Below are 15,501 nucleotides of genomic sequence, written 5' to 3' on the forward strand. Positions count from 1 at the left end.
CTCTCCCTCTCTGTCTGCGCCCCCTCCCTCAAAATAAATAAATAAACATTAAAAAAAAAAAAAAAGGACAGGAAGCAGTGGTGGTGCCATCCTTTGCACTTTTGTGACACAGGCGTCTTTCCTGTCCACTTGGTTGTCCAAACCAGTGTGGTGACCGTGTCACTGGATTCTATTTACCCCATACGGTGGGAAAAAGTAAATGAAAGAATCAAGAGGATCAGTGAAGAAAAACGTTGGTAGAAAAAGTGAAAATGATTTTTTAAGAACTTTGGTGCCTAAAGTGGGGGCCAAAGCCTGCAGGAGGAGCTCTGAAATCTCTGGGAGAGCTTTGCTTACTTTTTTTAAAAACATGTCTGCTGACCATGGGACAGACTCTGTGCGGACTCCGTTTGTCGTCTGAGCACTCCGTTGTTCCATCTCGATGCTTCTTCCTCGATTTAGAACATAGACTGGGGTGAGTGTTTGCAGGGAGCAGGGGGTAACTCGGGAGGTAGCAGGAGTCACTCAGGAAGACTCGGGGGAGTGGCAAGAAGAGGGACTTTTTTTTTTTTCTTAAGGAAATCAAGCAAATAATGTTTAACTTATTCTGAGCTAGAAGTGCAGCTTTGAAGACAACTGAGAAAATCGCAGAGAATCATGCATCACTATTTCTCGGCTTAAGTGTGTGACATTAACTCAATTGCCATCTGTACCTTATCAGGAAATGTGCACGTGCTGTATCCTTCCGTCTTTCCTATCAAATGCTTCTCAGCTACTATTGCATTCCCCTCCCCCGCAACATTGTTACCACATAATGAAGAATCACGAGGCCAGTTTTATAGATGTAAGACCGCAAGAGCTTCCAATCTAAGTCTACATTTCAGCTCCTCAGTCCTTTATTAAATTCAAAATTATAGAAGTAACATATGCTCACTGTAACACACAAAGCAATATGCAGATACATATTGCAAAAGAAGTAATCCCCTCTCTAACCCTATACAGGGACCATTAACAGACTAGTAGATATCCTTCTATATTTCCATTCATTCTGTTAAGAACAAAATTCGACCGAATAAATTTGGAGATCTAGCCGGCTTCCTTAAACGATTCCAGAATGGGGCAGAATACCATCTAGCAAGCAGAGGGGAGCTCTGAAAAGCTGTTTAAAGGGAAGGTTTTTTTTTATAGGAAGGAGGGTGGGGCTGGAAAACTATTCTTTAAAAAAAGGGGGAGGGGGGCGGGCACCTGGGGGGCTCAGTCTTTAAGCATCTGACTCTTGATTTTGGCTCAGGTCATGATCTCACAGTTCATGGGTTCCAGCCCCACATCGGGCTCTGATGTTAACAGTGCAGAGCCTGCTTGGGATTCTCTCTCTCTCTCCACCCCTCCCTCACTTGCATATTCTCTCTCCCTCTCTCAAAAATAAACTTAATTAAAAAAAAAAAAAGAAATTACCCTTTTGTAAGAGATATTTACATGTAGAAGGGAAATCTCCATTCATAAAAGAGGGATGACCCTAAATCTCTAGAAACTGTTATCAATGGAGAAGAAATGGATTTAAATCTACCTACTACCCTTATCCTTGTTTACTGGACTTTTCCTGGTAACCTTCTAGAAATGTCTCCCCCACCACAAACCCTTCTGTCTTTAGCTGGAGATGGGATTTAAGGTGATGGCTTTGGCCATTTTGGTGAGTTACTTAGTTTTCCTGGGTCTTTCCCATGTGTATAGGAAGTACTCATGTTATTAAACTTTTGTTTGATTTTCTCCTGTTCATCTGTTTCATGTCAATTTAGTAGAGCTGGAAGAATCTTGAAGAGCAGAGTAGAATTCCTCCTCCTCAACACCTTGTTTTGTTTTTTAATAGAACTTACCATTGTGGAAACTAACCTTTGTTCATTTATACACTTAGTGTCTATTTCTCCCCTCATCCGTCAAACCCCTAAAATTTGAGGCCTGTGAGAACAGGGAATTAATCTTGTTTCGTTTGCTGATGTTTCCTCAGTCTTTACAGCAGAGGTTTATACACCATGAGCATTTATAAAGTATTTGCTGGGGGAGCCTGGGTGGCTCAGTAAGTTGAGCATACAACTTCGGCTCAGGTCATGATCTCATGGTTTGTGGGTTCAAGCCCTGCGTCTTGGAACCTGCTTCAGATTCTGTGTCTCTCTCTCTCTCTCTCTCTCTCTGCCTCTACCCCACTTGTGCGTTCTCTCTCTCTCTCTCTCAAAAATAAATAAACATTAGAAAAAAAGTATTTGCTGTACTGAGTAAGTAAACAAGGAGCAAATGTCAGGAAAGCCTTAGAGGAATCAGGGAAGTGTAGAGTCATTTAGTTCCTATCTAGCCTCACACAACAGTAGCTTGAAACTTACATACTGAAGCCGGGGCAGGGAACTTCCCAAAACTAAGATAACTTTTCTAGCATTAAGCTACTCACACATCCTCAATCACTTAAAAAGGAAAAAAAAAAAAAACAAACAACGTTTTATTTGGGCCCCTTGAACCCACGTTTTTGCAATGATTGTGTCTTCTTCCTTCTTAGTGGTCAGCATAGTACATGACACAGAAAAGGTATATGTTAAATATTTGTGGAATAAATATTAGTGTGTAACAACATGAAGTTTAAATTTTGCAACATTTGTATAGTGTTCACAGTTTCCAAAGCGATGCCAATATTCCTTAAAGCATGGGTGTCATGATGTCTGTTGGCAATTTAAATTATTTCCGCATTGACAGTGGAATATTCTGCGTGGGTTAATTGGTTGAAGCTATGCCCTAGACGCAGCACTCTAGTAATCAGGAATCTACACTCCAGAGGTTGCTAGCTGGAATCATTCCAGAAAGGCTACATTCCAGAGATGGAGCTACAAACACTTTAGCCAACTGGATCGCTGATGGCACTGGATGCTTTGCTAATTATCATGATGAGTGTCAGAAGTGAGTATTTATTGGCAAAAGTAACAACTTATTAATTATCATGATGACTAGGAGAAATGGGCTCCCAAAAGAATTCAAGCTGGGTGAATTGTTTAAAATATTTTAGAAAATGCTCTCCACATCTGAATGAACAGGGTCTAAAAATTCAAGGTGTCCTCAGCCTTCGGAGATTCCATTGGAGGCTGCATCCCTAATGGTGCTGGCTCTACCACTGGTCTGTAAGATCTCTGGTTGCCAGATGGTGACTATGTGGCATCATCCACAGGTGGCCCGGAAATGTGATGTGCTGCCCAAGGAAGCCAAAGGGTGGAGGGAGGTAGGTGACCCCATTTCTGCCTCTCAACTTTCTAGTGCAAGGTGGTGGTCACACGGCCTCGGGCTGTATTCTCCAAAATGATGGTCACTACCCACAGGTGACTACTGAGCATTAAAATATGGTTAGTCCAAATTGTAAAATATACATAGCAGATTTTGAAGACAGCACAAAAAATGTCAGTAACACAGTATTTTTTTTTTTTTTTTTTTACTATTTAATGCATATTTAAATGACAATCTTCCGGATATACTGTGTTTAAATATATTAAAATTAACTTCACCTCATCTTTTTTTCTTTAGTAAAAGATTTAAAAGTTTTAAAGACTTAACTCTTTAAAGATTAAAAAGTTTTAAAAAGATGAAATGTTTTTAAGGTGGCTTCTAGCGAAGTTAATATGTGGCTTGAATTCAGTTTCTATAGGCCAGTGCTGACCCAGAATAGACAGCTCAGCCTTTGTCAAGCTTATCCGGCAGATTAAATACTGTATGTGCCTACCTCCCAATAAACATGCGTTTAATACATTTCTGAATATGGAGCAAAATTAGGCCTAGTTGCTTTCTTTTAACCTCAGGAGGAAATTGTGGTGTCCTTATCCATCTTAAACCTTTTCAGCGACCAGAAACTTTCAGCTCCCAGAAAGAAACTACAAGTTTTGGATGATCAAATTATTGAGGTCAGCTGTCAACTGTGAGGTTGTATTAAGCAGTAGTGATGGCTGCCACTACTGCGATCATACAGATGAGAACAGGGAAACACACACAGAATCCTATTAAGTAGAAACCATTAACAGGTACCATTAACATGATTAAGCCCAATGTACGCTGAATTAAGCGTAACTTCAAACTTCCCGACTCAAAGGTTTAAGCTTGAACCACCATCACCTCCGCCAGCTTCAGCCGCAGTTCCGCACGACTTCAGCCCACGCGGCGCAACCAATCGCGGCTGCGGGGGTGAGTGACGTCACTCTCCTAAAAGTCCAGGCCAATTTCCATACATCTTTTCTGCGACCAGCCCCTTTACTATTTGTTGGAGGCGACGGCGGCCATTTTGGATTCGGGCGGGTGTCAAATTAAAACCGCGCGGCTAAAAGCCTAAAACTTAAAATCAAGACAAAATCGCGAGTTCGACTCAAACGCCAAGAGAGGAGACTTCTTCACAAACCAGCCAGGCCGCTGGGAGCAGGGCGCGAAGTGCCGACCGGCACCGGCGCCCACACTCAAGATGGCGCCGGCCTGAGCGTCACCTGTGCCGCCTCTCTCTCTCTCTCGGTTCCGGGTTCGTTCGCCTCAGTGGTGGCGTCGGAGGGCTGAAGGCTGGCGTTCTGTCCGGTTTCCGGACCCGTCTCTATGGTGTCGGAGGGAGCATACCCCCCGAAGATTTGTGGGTGTAGTGGCCACAGCCTCACAGGGTAGGCGAGGGTGGCTGGTGTCAACAGGGGGCGAAGAGGGGACCGGAGCCAAGACCCTCGGCCGCCTCCCCCGCCGGCCTCCCGCAGGTAACAGGGAGCCCTGCGCCGCGTCCTCCGTCCGTGCGGGACCGGGCCGCGGGGGAGGGGCCGGGCCGGGCGCGGAGACGGTGGGCGCGCGCCCCGCTCGCGGGTCCGCGCTCGGCGCGGCGCCGCTGCCGGTTGAGCTGTGCCCTCCGCCTCCGCGCAGCCTCCCCCTGCTTGGTGCGGGGCGCCCTTCGCCTCTGGGCTTCGGGGGCGACCCCCGCCCGGCGCGTTGCTGGCGGCCGGAGCCAGCGAAAGAAGCCGCGGAGCCGGGCCTCGCGGGCAGGTGTGGAAGGTGAGGGGCCGGCGAGCGGGAGCGCCGTCCCCGCCCACCCCGAGCCGGGTCGCGGTGGGACCCCGCTGGCCCCCGGGCAGCCATCCCCGCCGCGGGTCGGGCGAGTGTGCGCGGTGCCGCCGGAGGGAGCCGGGGGTCGCGCCCGCGCCGGGAAACCGCCTGCTTTCCTGCTCCAAGACGAGTGCCGGGCCCCCGGAGGCCCAGCCGGCTGTGTCCTTGCCTAGTGCCTTTTTTTTTTTTTTTTTTTTTTTAGAATAAAGATGAAACATTTCTCGGAAGAGCGTGTTTAGGAAACCATGTGAATACTGAGTCGGGTCCTGAATTCTGGAATCACCGTTACTGCTGTTTTTAAGGACCTGTGTGCGTACCCACGTGACATTTCAAATCCTAGCTGAAATCATACTTCCTTGTTTTGGTCCGTAAAGGCGTCTTTACGTATTGCTGGTCAGCTAGCAATGCTGGACTGAGTTCATTACAGGGGGACGTGTACTTGAAACAGATCACAGCAAAGGGCCCGAGTAATGTTAGCACCAGATACCAATGAGATATCGATGAGTATAGGGCGTCCTTAGAACTCACGGTGCAAGCCTTTATCTTTGGAACCTCCAAGCTAAGAGAGCTAGAACCAAGATCACCTCGATTAATTGCTGTGGAAGAACAGAGGGAGAGAGAGTTCCCCAGATGACATCGATTTCTTAGTAGGAGTTGCCGGGTGACCTAGACAAGCGCTTGCATAGTCCACAGGTGGCCCAGAAATGTGATGGGCTGCCCAAGGAAGCCAAAGGGTGGAGGAAGGTAGGTGAACCCATGTTTAAAGAGCAGAGCTTGCCGACCCAACATCATAATTATAGAGAGAGAGGGGATGGTAAATTCTGCAGAATATCCACGCTCTCCTTTTCTGTCTTCTTGTAACTTTTTTTTTCTCGTGACTTCTTGACTTCAAAGCAGACAACAGGACGTCTTTTTGTTGCCACCTGATGAAGTTTGCCCTGCACTTAGGCTGTAATCCTACTCTTCTGTGAGCATTGCAGTCCTGACGTGGGAAGACTTCTGTCCACGTTAATCACGCTTTCAAAACAGTAAAATGGCAGCCTTTGTCCCCAGAAAGGGAGTCTCGTCTTGCCTTTTTTCTTTTCTTTCTCTTTTCTTGTTTTTAATGTTTGTCGATTTTCAGAGAGAGAGTGCGAGTGCGAGCAGCAGAGGGGCAGAGAGAGGGAGAGAGAATCCCAAGCAGGCCCCGTGCTGTCGGCGTAGAGCCTGACACGGCCTCGGTCCCACAAACCATGAGATCCATGACCTGAGCTGAAACCAGGAGTCAGAAGTTTAACCGACTGAGCCCCTCAGGCGCCCCCCCTTTCTTTTTTTTAAGTTGTATTTCTTGGGGTCTTAGACCCAATATATCCACTGCTAAGAAAAACTACTGGTTTTAACCGCTTAAAGCTTTCCTAACTCTAGGTGTTGTTGGGCCCAGTGTTCTGGCAACGACGTAGTCTGCTATTGAGAAATGACCAAGTAAACTATATGTCCCTTGCTGTGCCTCTGCCGAGTGCCATCCAGTCAGCCAGAGCACCGCCCCTGCATCCTGGTGGCCGTCTTATCTCCTTTGAGGACGAATGCTAAAACTACACGAACACCGTGCTTTCCTCCCAAGAGGATTTTCATTTTCTTGCAGTTCCCCGTGTTGGTTTTGAAAAGCTGTATTTTGCGGCTAAGAGAGAAGGAAGTTAGACTGGCCTCCGTTACACACTCTTCAAAGTAACACTTCTCTGACTAATGCCTCCGTTCTCACAGAGGGGTGCTAGAGAAGTAGGCATTTTCTGCTGATGAAATGGCAGCTGGGGTCAAAGAACATGGACCACCCAAGCTGCCCCCTCATGCCAGCCCTGGTTGTAAGGCTGTCCATTGGCGGTGAGGAAGTGCATTTCCAGCTGGGCTTCTGGAAGCCTCGAGATGGAGGGTAGTAGTGCGCCCCTGCAGATCTGACGAAGCTACTCCCAGTGTTTGCTCTTCCTTCTGCCAGCTGCCTTCCTCTGTGCTTGCCAAGTTTCTGCTTCTTCGTGGCTTTGGCCGGCCGTGGCCCTGACTCCACCTCATGGCATCCTTTTACCTTCAGCAAATAGAAATATGTCTTGCGCGTTCAGATTCCCGAGGCAGATAAAGACCTGGCCGTGGGTCCTAGAGATGGCTAATGTGTGAGTTGACTGCCCTTTGGCCCAGGGTAGGCACCTGACCCATTAACTGTGTCCTAGAGGAGAGGGGCAACCTCCAACTGCTGAACGTGACCTTCGCTGTTCAGCGGGGGTGTTGTCACAGGTACCATGCCGTCTCCAGAACAGGGGAGTTAACGGGAGCTGCTTTTCTCCGTGAGCCCGCGTAGACACTGTATTTGTAGTCCCGGTAGAAAGGTGAGCGTTACACATAGTTTGGATACTTGGCATTTTTAATACTGTTTATCCCCCTGCTGTTGAGGTCAACTGCAGAATAGGGAGGAGCCCAGTGGATTTGTTACGAAGACGACTTCGTTCTTATCCTCAGAAGTATTCTTGGATTTTTGAACAGTTTCAATTTTAGATAGTTTTAGCTTTGTCCATGTTGTGTTCTTTATATAACGATGTGTGTGGGTCTGTAAGCACTTGGAATTCTCTGTTTTAGGCATGTGTCTTCAGCAGCCCCTCATACTTTGGTAACACAGAAAGTGTTGTGTGGAACTTCTCCAAAGTGGAACAGAAAAATCTAAGTAGAGGGTCTATGTATAATGATTGTTGGGTGTGTGTTTGTTCAAAGGGTGCAATTTTTAAACTGAAATTTTTAAAGGTCTCCGTAGAATTTTTGGCCATGTTATTTAGAACTGGCAACTTCTTACCACGTCCACCAGAGTTAGTAAGAACTCTTTTTATGTTTTATTTTTTATATTATGGTAAAGCCAGAACTGCAGACTGACTGCCACAGATTTTTCAAACGTGTGTTATTTGGCCCGTACAGGTTTAAACACATTCGAGCCAGCACTGAAAAATGCGGAGATTTCCACATAAATATTCAGGCTCTTGGATCCTTATGATAAATGACCTGATCTGGCAGGCCTGGCTGGGACATTGTGACGGCCGCTCCCTGCAGAGTGCAGGCCTTGTCAGCAGGTGCCTGTCGCACGCAGGGCCCTCTGCTCCTCCCCCAATACTGTGGGGCCACTTTGCAATGCCTGTTGTAGCCTTGGAAGGTTGAACCCCCGTTGTAAAGAAAGGTGTGTGCTTAGTGTAGAAGGTTTGGAAATGCAGGTGCATGTCTGTCTGTGACTTCCTCGTGATCCAACACAGCAAACCTCTGTTAATACTTGAGCATTTTTTCAGGCCTTTCTGTGTCTGTGTGTATCTGTATGTATATAGACACATACACAGATACAACTTTATTGAGGTATAATTGATGTACAATAAATTGAACATATTTAAACCCTACAATTAAAAGTTTTGGTATTTGTTATCACCTTTAACCATAATCAAGTTAGTGAATAAATCTGTTCCCCCACAAGTCTCCTTACACCCCTTGCAATCCTTTCCCCTCTCCTGGTCCCTGTAACGGGGCTCCTACCCAGGCAACCACTCATCTGTTTTCTATCACTGCGTTTTCTAGGTGTTCCTGTCTGTGTGGGTTTTTTAGCATCTGTGATGATACAGTTTTGCACTTTCCCCTTTTTACCTAGCCCGACTTTGAAGAGCAGTGGGAGCGCACCCTTCCTTCCTTCCTTCCTTCCTTCCTTCCTTCCTTCCTTCCTTCCTTCCTTCCTTCCTTCTTTCCTTCCTTTCTTTCCTTTTTCTTTTTCTTTCTTTCCTTCCTTCCTTCTTCCTTCCTTCTTTCCTTCCTTCCTTCCTTTCCTTCCCTCCTTCCTTCCTTTCTTTTTCTTTCTTTCCTTCTTCCTTCCTTCCTCTTTCTTTTCTTTCTTTCTTTCTTTCTTTCCTTCTTCCTTCCTTCCTTTCTCTTTCTTTCCTTCCTTCCTTCCTTCCTTCCTTCCTTCCTTCCTTCCTTCCTTCCTTCCTTGTTTATTTACTTATTTTGAGAGAGAGGAAAGGTGCAGAGAGTGAGGGAGAGAGAGAATCCCAGGCAGGCCCTACACTACCAGCGCTGACCCTGACTCTAACCCACAAACCAGGAGATCACTACCTGAGCAGGAAATCAAGAGTCCCAAGACTGAGCCACCCAGGCACCCTCTTTCTTATGTTTATTGTCATCGCGTTCAGAGAGTTGTCTCTATCCCACTCTTTTCCTGGTGCTCCCGGGCCGTTGCCCGGCGCGTGAACTCTCCATTTGTTAACACGTTTTTCATCATTGAGAGAACTACTCTCCAGTTTGTTTGGTTCTTGTTCTAATTTTAAGTTATTATAGACATACAGCAGTTTTCTCATTGGTGAATAATGACGTTTTGCAACAGGCTCCTGTGAGGCAGGATATGCGAGCAGGTTAGGGAGCGCGGGTGATCTTATTCTGGTTTTGATCAGCTGGCGCTGTGACCGTTCCGTGAGTGAGTGTGTGCGCGTGCGCGCGCGCGCACATGTGTGGGGGGAGGGTCGCGAGGGGCAGTAACTGCACGTGGCCTGGTAGGTGCGTTTTCTCTTAGAGCCTCAGTTGTTCCTTGACAGGCACCGCCGGTGACTTTTGGGGAGCACTTGGCCAGCATTTGGCGTCCTTGTTGTGGGCGGCCTGGCCGATGGGGACTGGAGGGCCGGGTGGGTGGGTGGGAGCGGCGGGGTCCCCGCACGCAGTGATCTCCCCTCCCCCCTCCCCCCCCGCAGGTGGAGGCTTATGTGTGCAGGTGTTTTCCTCCTTCCTCAGCTGTGCCGGGCCTCCCGGCGGAAGGCATGGGCTCGGAGAGCAGCGCCCTGAAGAGCTACGCGCTGACGGAGCCCGCGTTCACCCTGCCGGCCGGCCTGGCCGTGCACCCCCGCCGCGCTGCAGGATGGCCGGCGCGCCTCGGTCTTCGTGTACCGGAGAGACCACGAGGACCGCGTGAACAAGGCCGCCAAGGTACCGCGTGCGCGGCGGCGCTCGCGTTTGGTGGGGGGGGGGGGGGGGGGGGGGGTGTCACTGGCTCGAGTCCTGTTAAGAAATACGAAGCGGAACTTAACGAGGGTCACAGGAGGGCGATCCTGAGGACTCGTGGTTTTGTTCATGACCTTCGTGGTTGTCCTGAGGCGCCGGGGGCGGGGAGGAAGGAGGGCTCAGTCGGTTACGCGTCAGACTCTCGACTTAGGCTCGGGTCATGATCTCGCGGTTCGTGGGTTCGAGCCCCACGTCCGGCTCTGTGCTGACAGCTCGGAGCCTGGAGTCTGTGCCTCCCTCTCTCTCTCTGCCCCTTCCATGCCCATGCTCTGTATCTCTCTCTCTCTCTCTCTCTCTCTCTCTCTCTCTCTCTCTCTCAAAAATAAACATTAAACAACAACAACAAAAGAACGTAGTTGTCCTTCCCTCGTGGGAAAATCTCCAACTTGCAGGACATGTTGGAACCAAAAAGCTTCGGAAAACGCAGGGTGAGAGCTTTTATCATATTGTTTTAGTGAGGAAGTTCGGAAGGTAATTTTCCATGGCTAAATTAAGGTAGAGTTTAATCGAGTTTAGCAAAAATCTGTAAGTGTTGACATTTTGGTAAGTATATGATTTAATTTGTAAAGTTTATTTATATTTATTTTATGTCTTTTAAATTTTCATTTTTAGCTTTTTAGTTTCTGCATTTCAGTTTTTAAATTTGAGTATAGTTGTTGACAGTGTTAGTTTCAGGCGTACAACATACTGATCCACCTTCTCTATACAACATGCTGTGCTCGCCTTTAGCGTATTGATGACGGACCTAGAAATAAAGTAGTTTAGAAACTGCAGGTACTATTTTTTCTTTTCCAGGAGTATTGCGATGTCCCAGAAAGAATGTTGGCCCGGGTTCTGGTTCTTGCTGAGGGACCTTAGTCGCTTCATTCACTTTTAGAGGCTTCAGTTTCCTCTTCAGGGAGGGGGTCCTCCTGGCTCACACCTTCCAGATGCTGATCCTGGAAGGGGACCAGTGTATTAGCAGGTGCTTGTGCACTGTCGGGGGACCCCAGCCTCTGATTAGAAAACGTGATTGTACCTTGGAATATAATTCAATAGAACAACCCTAAGCGTCTTTATTTATTTATTTTTAATTCATTTTATTTTGAGAGAACACAAGTGTGTATGAGCAGGGGAGGGGCAGAGAAGAGGGAGAGAGAGAATCCCACACAGGGTCCACACTGACCGCCCAGAGCCTGATGCAGGGCTTGAACCCACGAACTGCGAGATCATGACCTGAGCTGAAATCAAGAGTCAGACACCCAGCCACCTGAGCCACCCAGCTGCCCCTGTTAAGACTTCTTTTATTGTAATTTTGCAAAAGATGCCTTGCTTCACTGTCGTATTCTTACTTGCAGTTAATATCTGACATACTTCCTATTATCTTCATCTCATAAGGTAGCACGTTTTTTAAGTAAAAAAATGAGGGTGACTGTTATTAGTGAAGTACTAGAGATTTATCATCTTTCTCAGCTTTTTTTTCTAAATAAGTTCATGAGATTATTTAACATTGTTTTGTTTATTTTTGAGAGAGAGCACAAGCAGAGAGGAGCAGAGAGGTGGGGGTGGGGGGGGTGGGGACAGACGATTGAAGCAGGCTCTGTGCTGACAGCACAGAGCCTGATGTGGGGCTTGATCTCCTGGTTCGTGAGATCATGACCTGAGACGAATTTGGACGCTTAGCCAACTGAGCCCCAAGGTTTTTTAGCACTATGTTATTCTTTATGATATGTGTGCCAAGAAAGTTGAACAAAACGATACTAAAAGTTCTTCAAGTCCATCAGATCCTATCATTTTATCTTGAATCCACTAGCCATAATAGTATAATTTTCTCACCGGTGGTTAGGACTCATTTCTGAGGAATAGTAAGGAATGATAACTCCTAAGTCAGAGTGTGGTTCCCGTAGTTTGCTCTAATCCCAGTGCTTAGGTGGGACCTCGTGGTGAGGACAAGCTCGTGAATGACCCTGAGTGTATTCGTAACCAGGCAGCCACGTTAGCTCGAGGAGTGCGTTTGTGGACGCCGTGCACCTGCCTTGGGAGACACTGTGCTCTTCTCCATGACTCAGGCCCCTTTCTGGAAGGGTTGGTCAATATATTTGGGGCTGCACAGTGTGTGGTCATGAGGAAGAAATAGAAGATCGCTTGCCTTCCCCTTGGGGAATGCTTTACTGCTCTTCCTTATATACTGACATGCTCTTTCTGTTCCTCTCCCCCTTCGCCCTTTTCTGTGCTGTTTACAACCCTTATTCTAATAAATCAACCGCCCTCCATGGTTCTCTTCCAAGGTTCCTGATCATCATCCATTCAGAAGAACTTAAGAAGTGCCCCCATCCCCCAGGTGTGTTGGGCCACCTCCAGATGGCGCAGGCTCCTTCCCAGCCTCGGCTCTCCCCAACAATTTCCAGACTTCAGGTTCTCGTCCTTTCTCTTCTGGTGTTTATGTCTAGCCTTCTGCCCCCGACGAAGTAACTGCTGAGCCCTCTGGTCTCAGCTCCCGGTCCACATTCCCACTTGCCTGTGGAATATCTCTACCTGGATACTCCCTTAGCACCTCAGGTACACGCTTTCCAACACAGGATTCTTTAGCCCTTCGTCTTCCTGCGTTTTATTCCTAGTGTCTCATCTAACCTCTAGCTCGTGGGCATTCAAAGACAGAGCGTGCTTCTGTCTTTGTCTCAGATTTGCAGCTCAGCAGAAGCAACCAGAGTATTTCTCCCTGAGAGTTGTTGCTCTCTCGTTTTAGGCGTCCTGGTTACTTTGTTATATTTCTTTAACAGAATGAAACTATGGCTTGCTTCCTGTCGAAAAACTTGCGGGTGGACGTGAGCTGGTAACTACTATGTTGTGCAGTTCCCAAAGTGAAATAGCGAACCAGAGATAGAACTTACAGTAATGAAAAGTTAAGCCGCTAAGGCTTGAATTAATTCTCTGGATAGCTGCGTCCTAACCCGTCCTAAAAAGTAGACGTAGTTTATATTCACGACTTGACTCTCACACCTAACGTCTCTGTGTGGGCCTGGATAAGTACAGATGTTGACAGGTTATCCAGTGCTGCTCGTGTTGAACGATAAAAGTCCTTGCTCGGAATCCTCTGTCTGAGAGGATTCGCCTGGAGCAGAATGGGCAGAACTGGGATGTGGTGACTCAGGGGCAGGTACTTTCGGCACTCCTTCCACAAAGTCGCCTCCCTCCACCACAAGAGCCGTTGCTCTCTTTGGTCGATGCTCCCTGAGAACATCTCCCGGTCGCATCTTGTCGCCCCCTCTGTTCTGCAGCAACAGAATCTTGAGTCAAGAAGTGTTTCTATTTGATTCGTAATTGCTGACTTCCCTGTGAGTCTGTATGCATAATTTATGCAAAATATCGTGTGTGCTGAAGGGGAGAGACACATGACGTTCTCGGCCAGTTAAGTGCCGTGTTCAGAATCACGCTATGAGTTATTCCTTTCTGCCTTTATTAAACGCACAAGTCACTTTGGACTAAGAATTTTCCTGGGAATGTAGGGTTAAAAAAATAAGCAGATTGCAATTTATTATTTCATGTATTAATTAGGTGAAATTCACTGACTCTGTATTTAATGCCAGTACTCAGCCCGGTGATATTTCTTCTGACTTACTAGTCTGCCCTGACTACTAGAAGCATAAAACTTCTTTTACGTACAACCAAAGGAAAATAATTAGAGTCTTAAGAAATAAAAGCTGAATGAATAATTTTTCCTGAACAGGCAAAAGTAAAAACTCAAAAGTGTTCCATGCTGGGTTTGCAGATTACTTGAGATGATTCTTAAAATGAAAAAAATATGAAAGAGGTTGCATAATTTTACTCAGAAACCATAGCTCAAAAGACCCTTGCAAGCAGTTCTGTCCACTTAAGCTCAGACATTCAGCCAACTTGCTAGCATGACTCTTGGCTCATCTGGGTCTTTGCTGTATTTGCGTCTATATGTACGAATTAATAGTTCGTATTTAAACTATTAGTTTAAGAATTAAAGAATTTTCTAAGTATGTATGTATGTATTTATTTAGAGAGAGAGAGAATCCCGAGCAGGCTTTGCACTGTCAGCTCAGAGCCTGATGTGGGGCTCGAACCCACAAACGGTGAGATCATGAGTTGAAACAAAGAGTTGACACTTAACCCACTGAGCCACCCAGGCACCCCAAGAGTTTTCTTAATTATTTGTTATTAGAGTGACTCAGGGAGGGTAACAGCTTTCTTCTTAAAAACAAACAAGAAATCCTACTGGAGCTATTCCTAGAGTTGTCGAAGTTTGAGATTATTACAAAAAAAGAAAAGAAACTGGGCAAATTCATTTCCTCAGAAGATTCTCCTGTGGTCTCACCTAATAGGCTAGTTTGAAATGACTGATATAAACCTTGAACCAGCACTGTGTTCCAGACTCTTATGGGAGCTCGCATTCTTCCAAGAAGGTATTTTGGAATGTTCCATGCTGAGTGCTCATTTATGAGATGAAACCGAACATTATATTGAGGGTTTTTGTCCCAAGTGACGTCTTCCATGCCCCCCGTCCCATCGTGCGATGACAGGTTTACAAGCCTTGCTCGGTGTCCTGCAGGTTGCACAGGCTTCTCCCTCTAGCTGCCTCCTGAGGTTTTTTATTTATCTGATCTTCACCAGTTTGATGATAACATGTACAGCCCTGGTTTTCTTTGCTTTTTCCTGTTTGGTGTTCATTGAACTTTTTAAATCTGTAAACTTTAGTATTTGGCTGAATTTGGAAAGTTCTCAGCCATTACAATTTTTATGCCCCCATTGTTTTTTTTGGGGGGGGGTGGGGGAGTCCAGTTATATACATTAGACCTTTTGTTATTGTCACATAGGTTCCCGAGGCTATGATTATTTTAAAAAAGAACATTTGGGGCGCCTGGGTGGCTCAGTCGGTTAAGCGTCCGACTTCGGCTCAGGTCATGATCTCGCGGTTCATGAGTTCGAGCCCCGCATCGAGCTCTGTACTGACAGCTCAGAGCCTGGAGCCTGCTTCGGATTCTGTGTCTCCCTCTCTCTCTGCCCCTCCCCTGTTCATGCTCTGTTTCTCTCTCGTTGAATTAGTTTCTAATATTTTATTTCTCCTTTCTAAAATTTCTACTTATTTTGGAGCACCTGGGTGGCTCAGTCGGTTAAGCGTCCGATTCCGGCTCATGTCATGATCTTACGGTTCGTGAGTTCGAGCACTGCGTCAGCTGTCCGCCCAGAGCCTGCTTTGGATCCTCTGTCCCCTTCTCTCTCTGCCCCTCCCCCTGCTCATGTTCTCTCTTTCTCTCTCAAAAATAAACAATTATTTTTAAAAAATAATGAAACTTCCACTTGTTTTAAATAACAGTTCTTTCCTGCTGAGAACTTCTATTTATTTCATAACTGTTTTCCTTTACCTCTAGGGGAGAATGGTTATAATAT

At 46.6% G+C, this 15,501-nt stretch overlaps 1 protein-coding gene across 1 annotated transcript in view; it reads left to right on the forward strand.

Annotated features, from left to right (window-relative positions):
* Positions 1–4,205: 4,205 nt before the first annotated feature.
* Positions 4,206–15,501, forward strand: part of SCYL3 (SCY1 like pseudokinase 3) — a 41,819-nt gene continuing 30,523 nt past the window's right edge. Inside the window, 3 exon segments of the mRNA XM_053909307.1 lie at positions 4,206–4,730; positions 9,801–9,947; positions 9,949–10,032. Of these exon segments, the coding sequence (XP_053765282.1) occupies positions 9,867–9,947; positions 9,949–10,032 (165 nt within the window). The 5' untranslated portion in view covers positions 4,206–4,730; positions 9,801–9,866.

This window comes from Panthera pardus, unplaced genomic scaffold, assembly GCF_024362965.1.
Source record: "Panthera pardus isolate Hobbes unplaced genomic scaffold, ASM2436296v1 HiC_scaffold_21, whole genome shotgun sequence".
In the NCBI taxonomy this organism is placed as follows: Eukaryota; Metazoa; Chordata; class Mammalia; order Carnivora; family Felidae; genus Panthera; species Panthera pardus.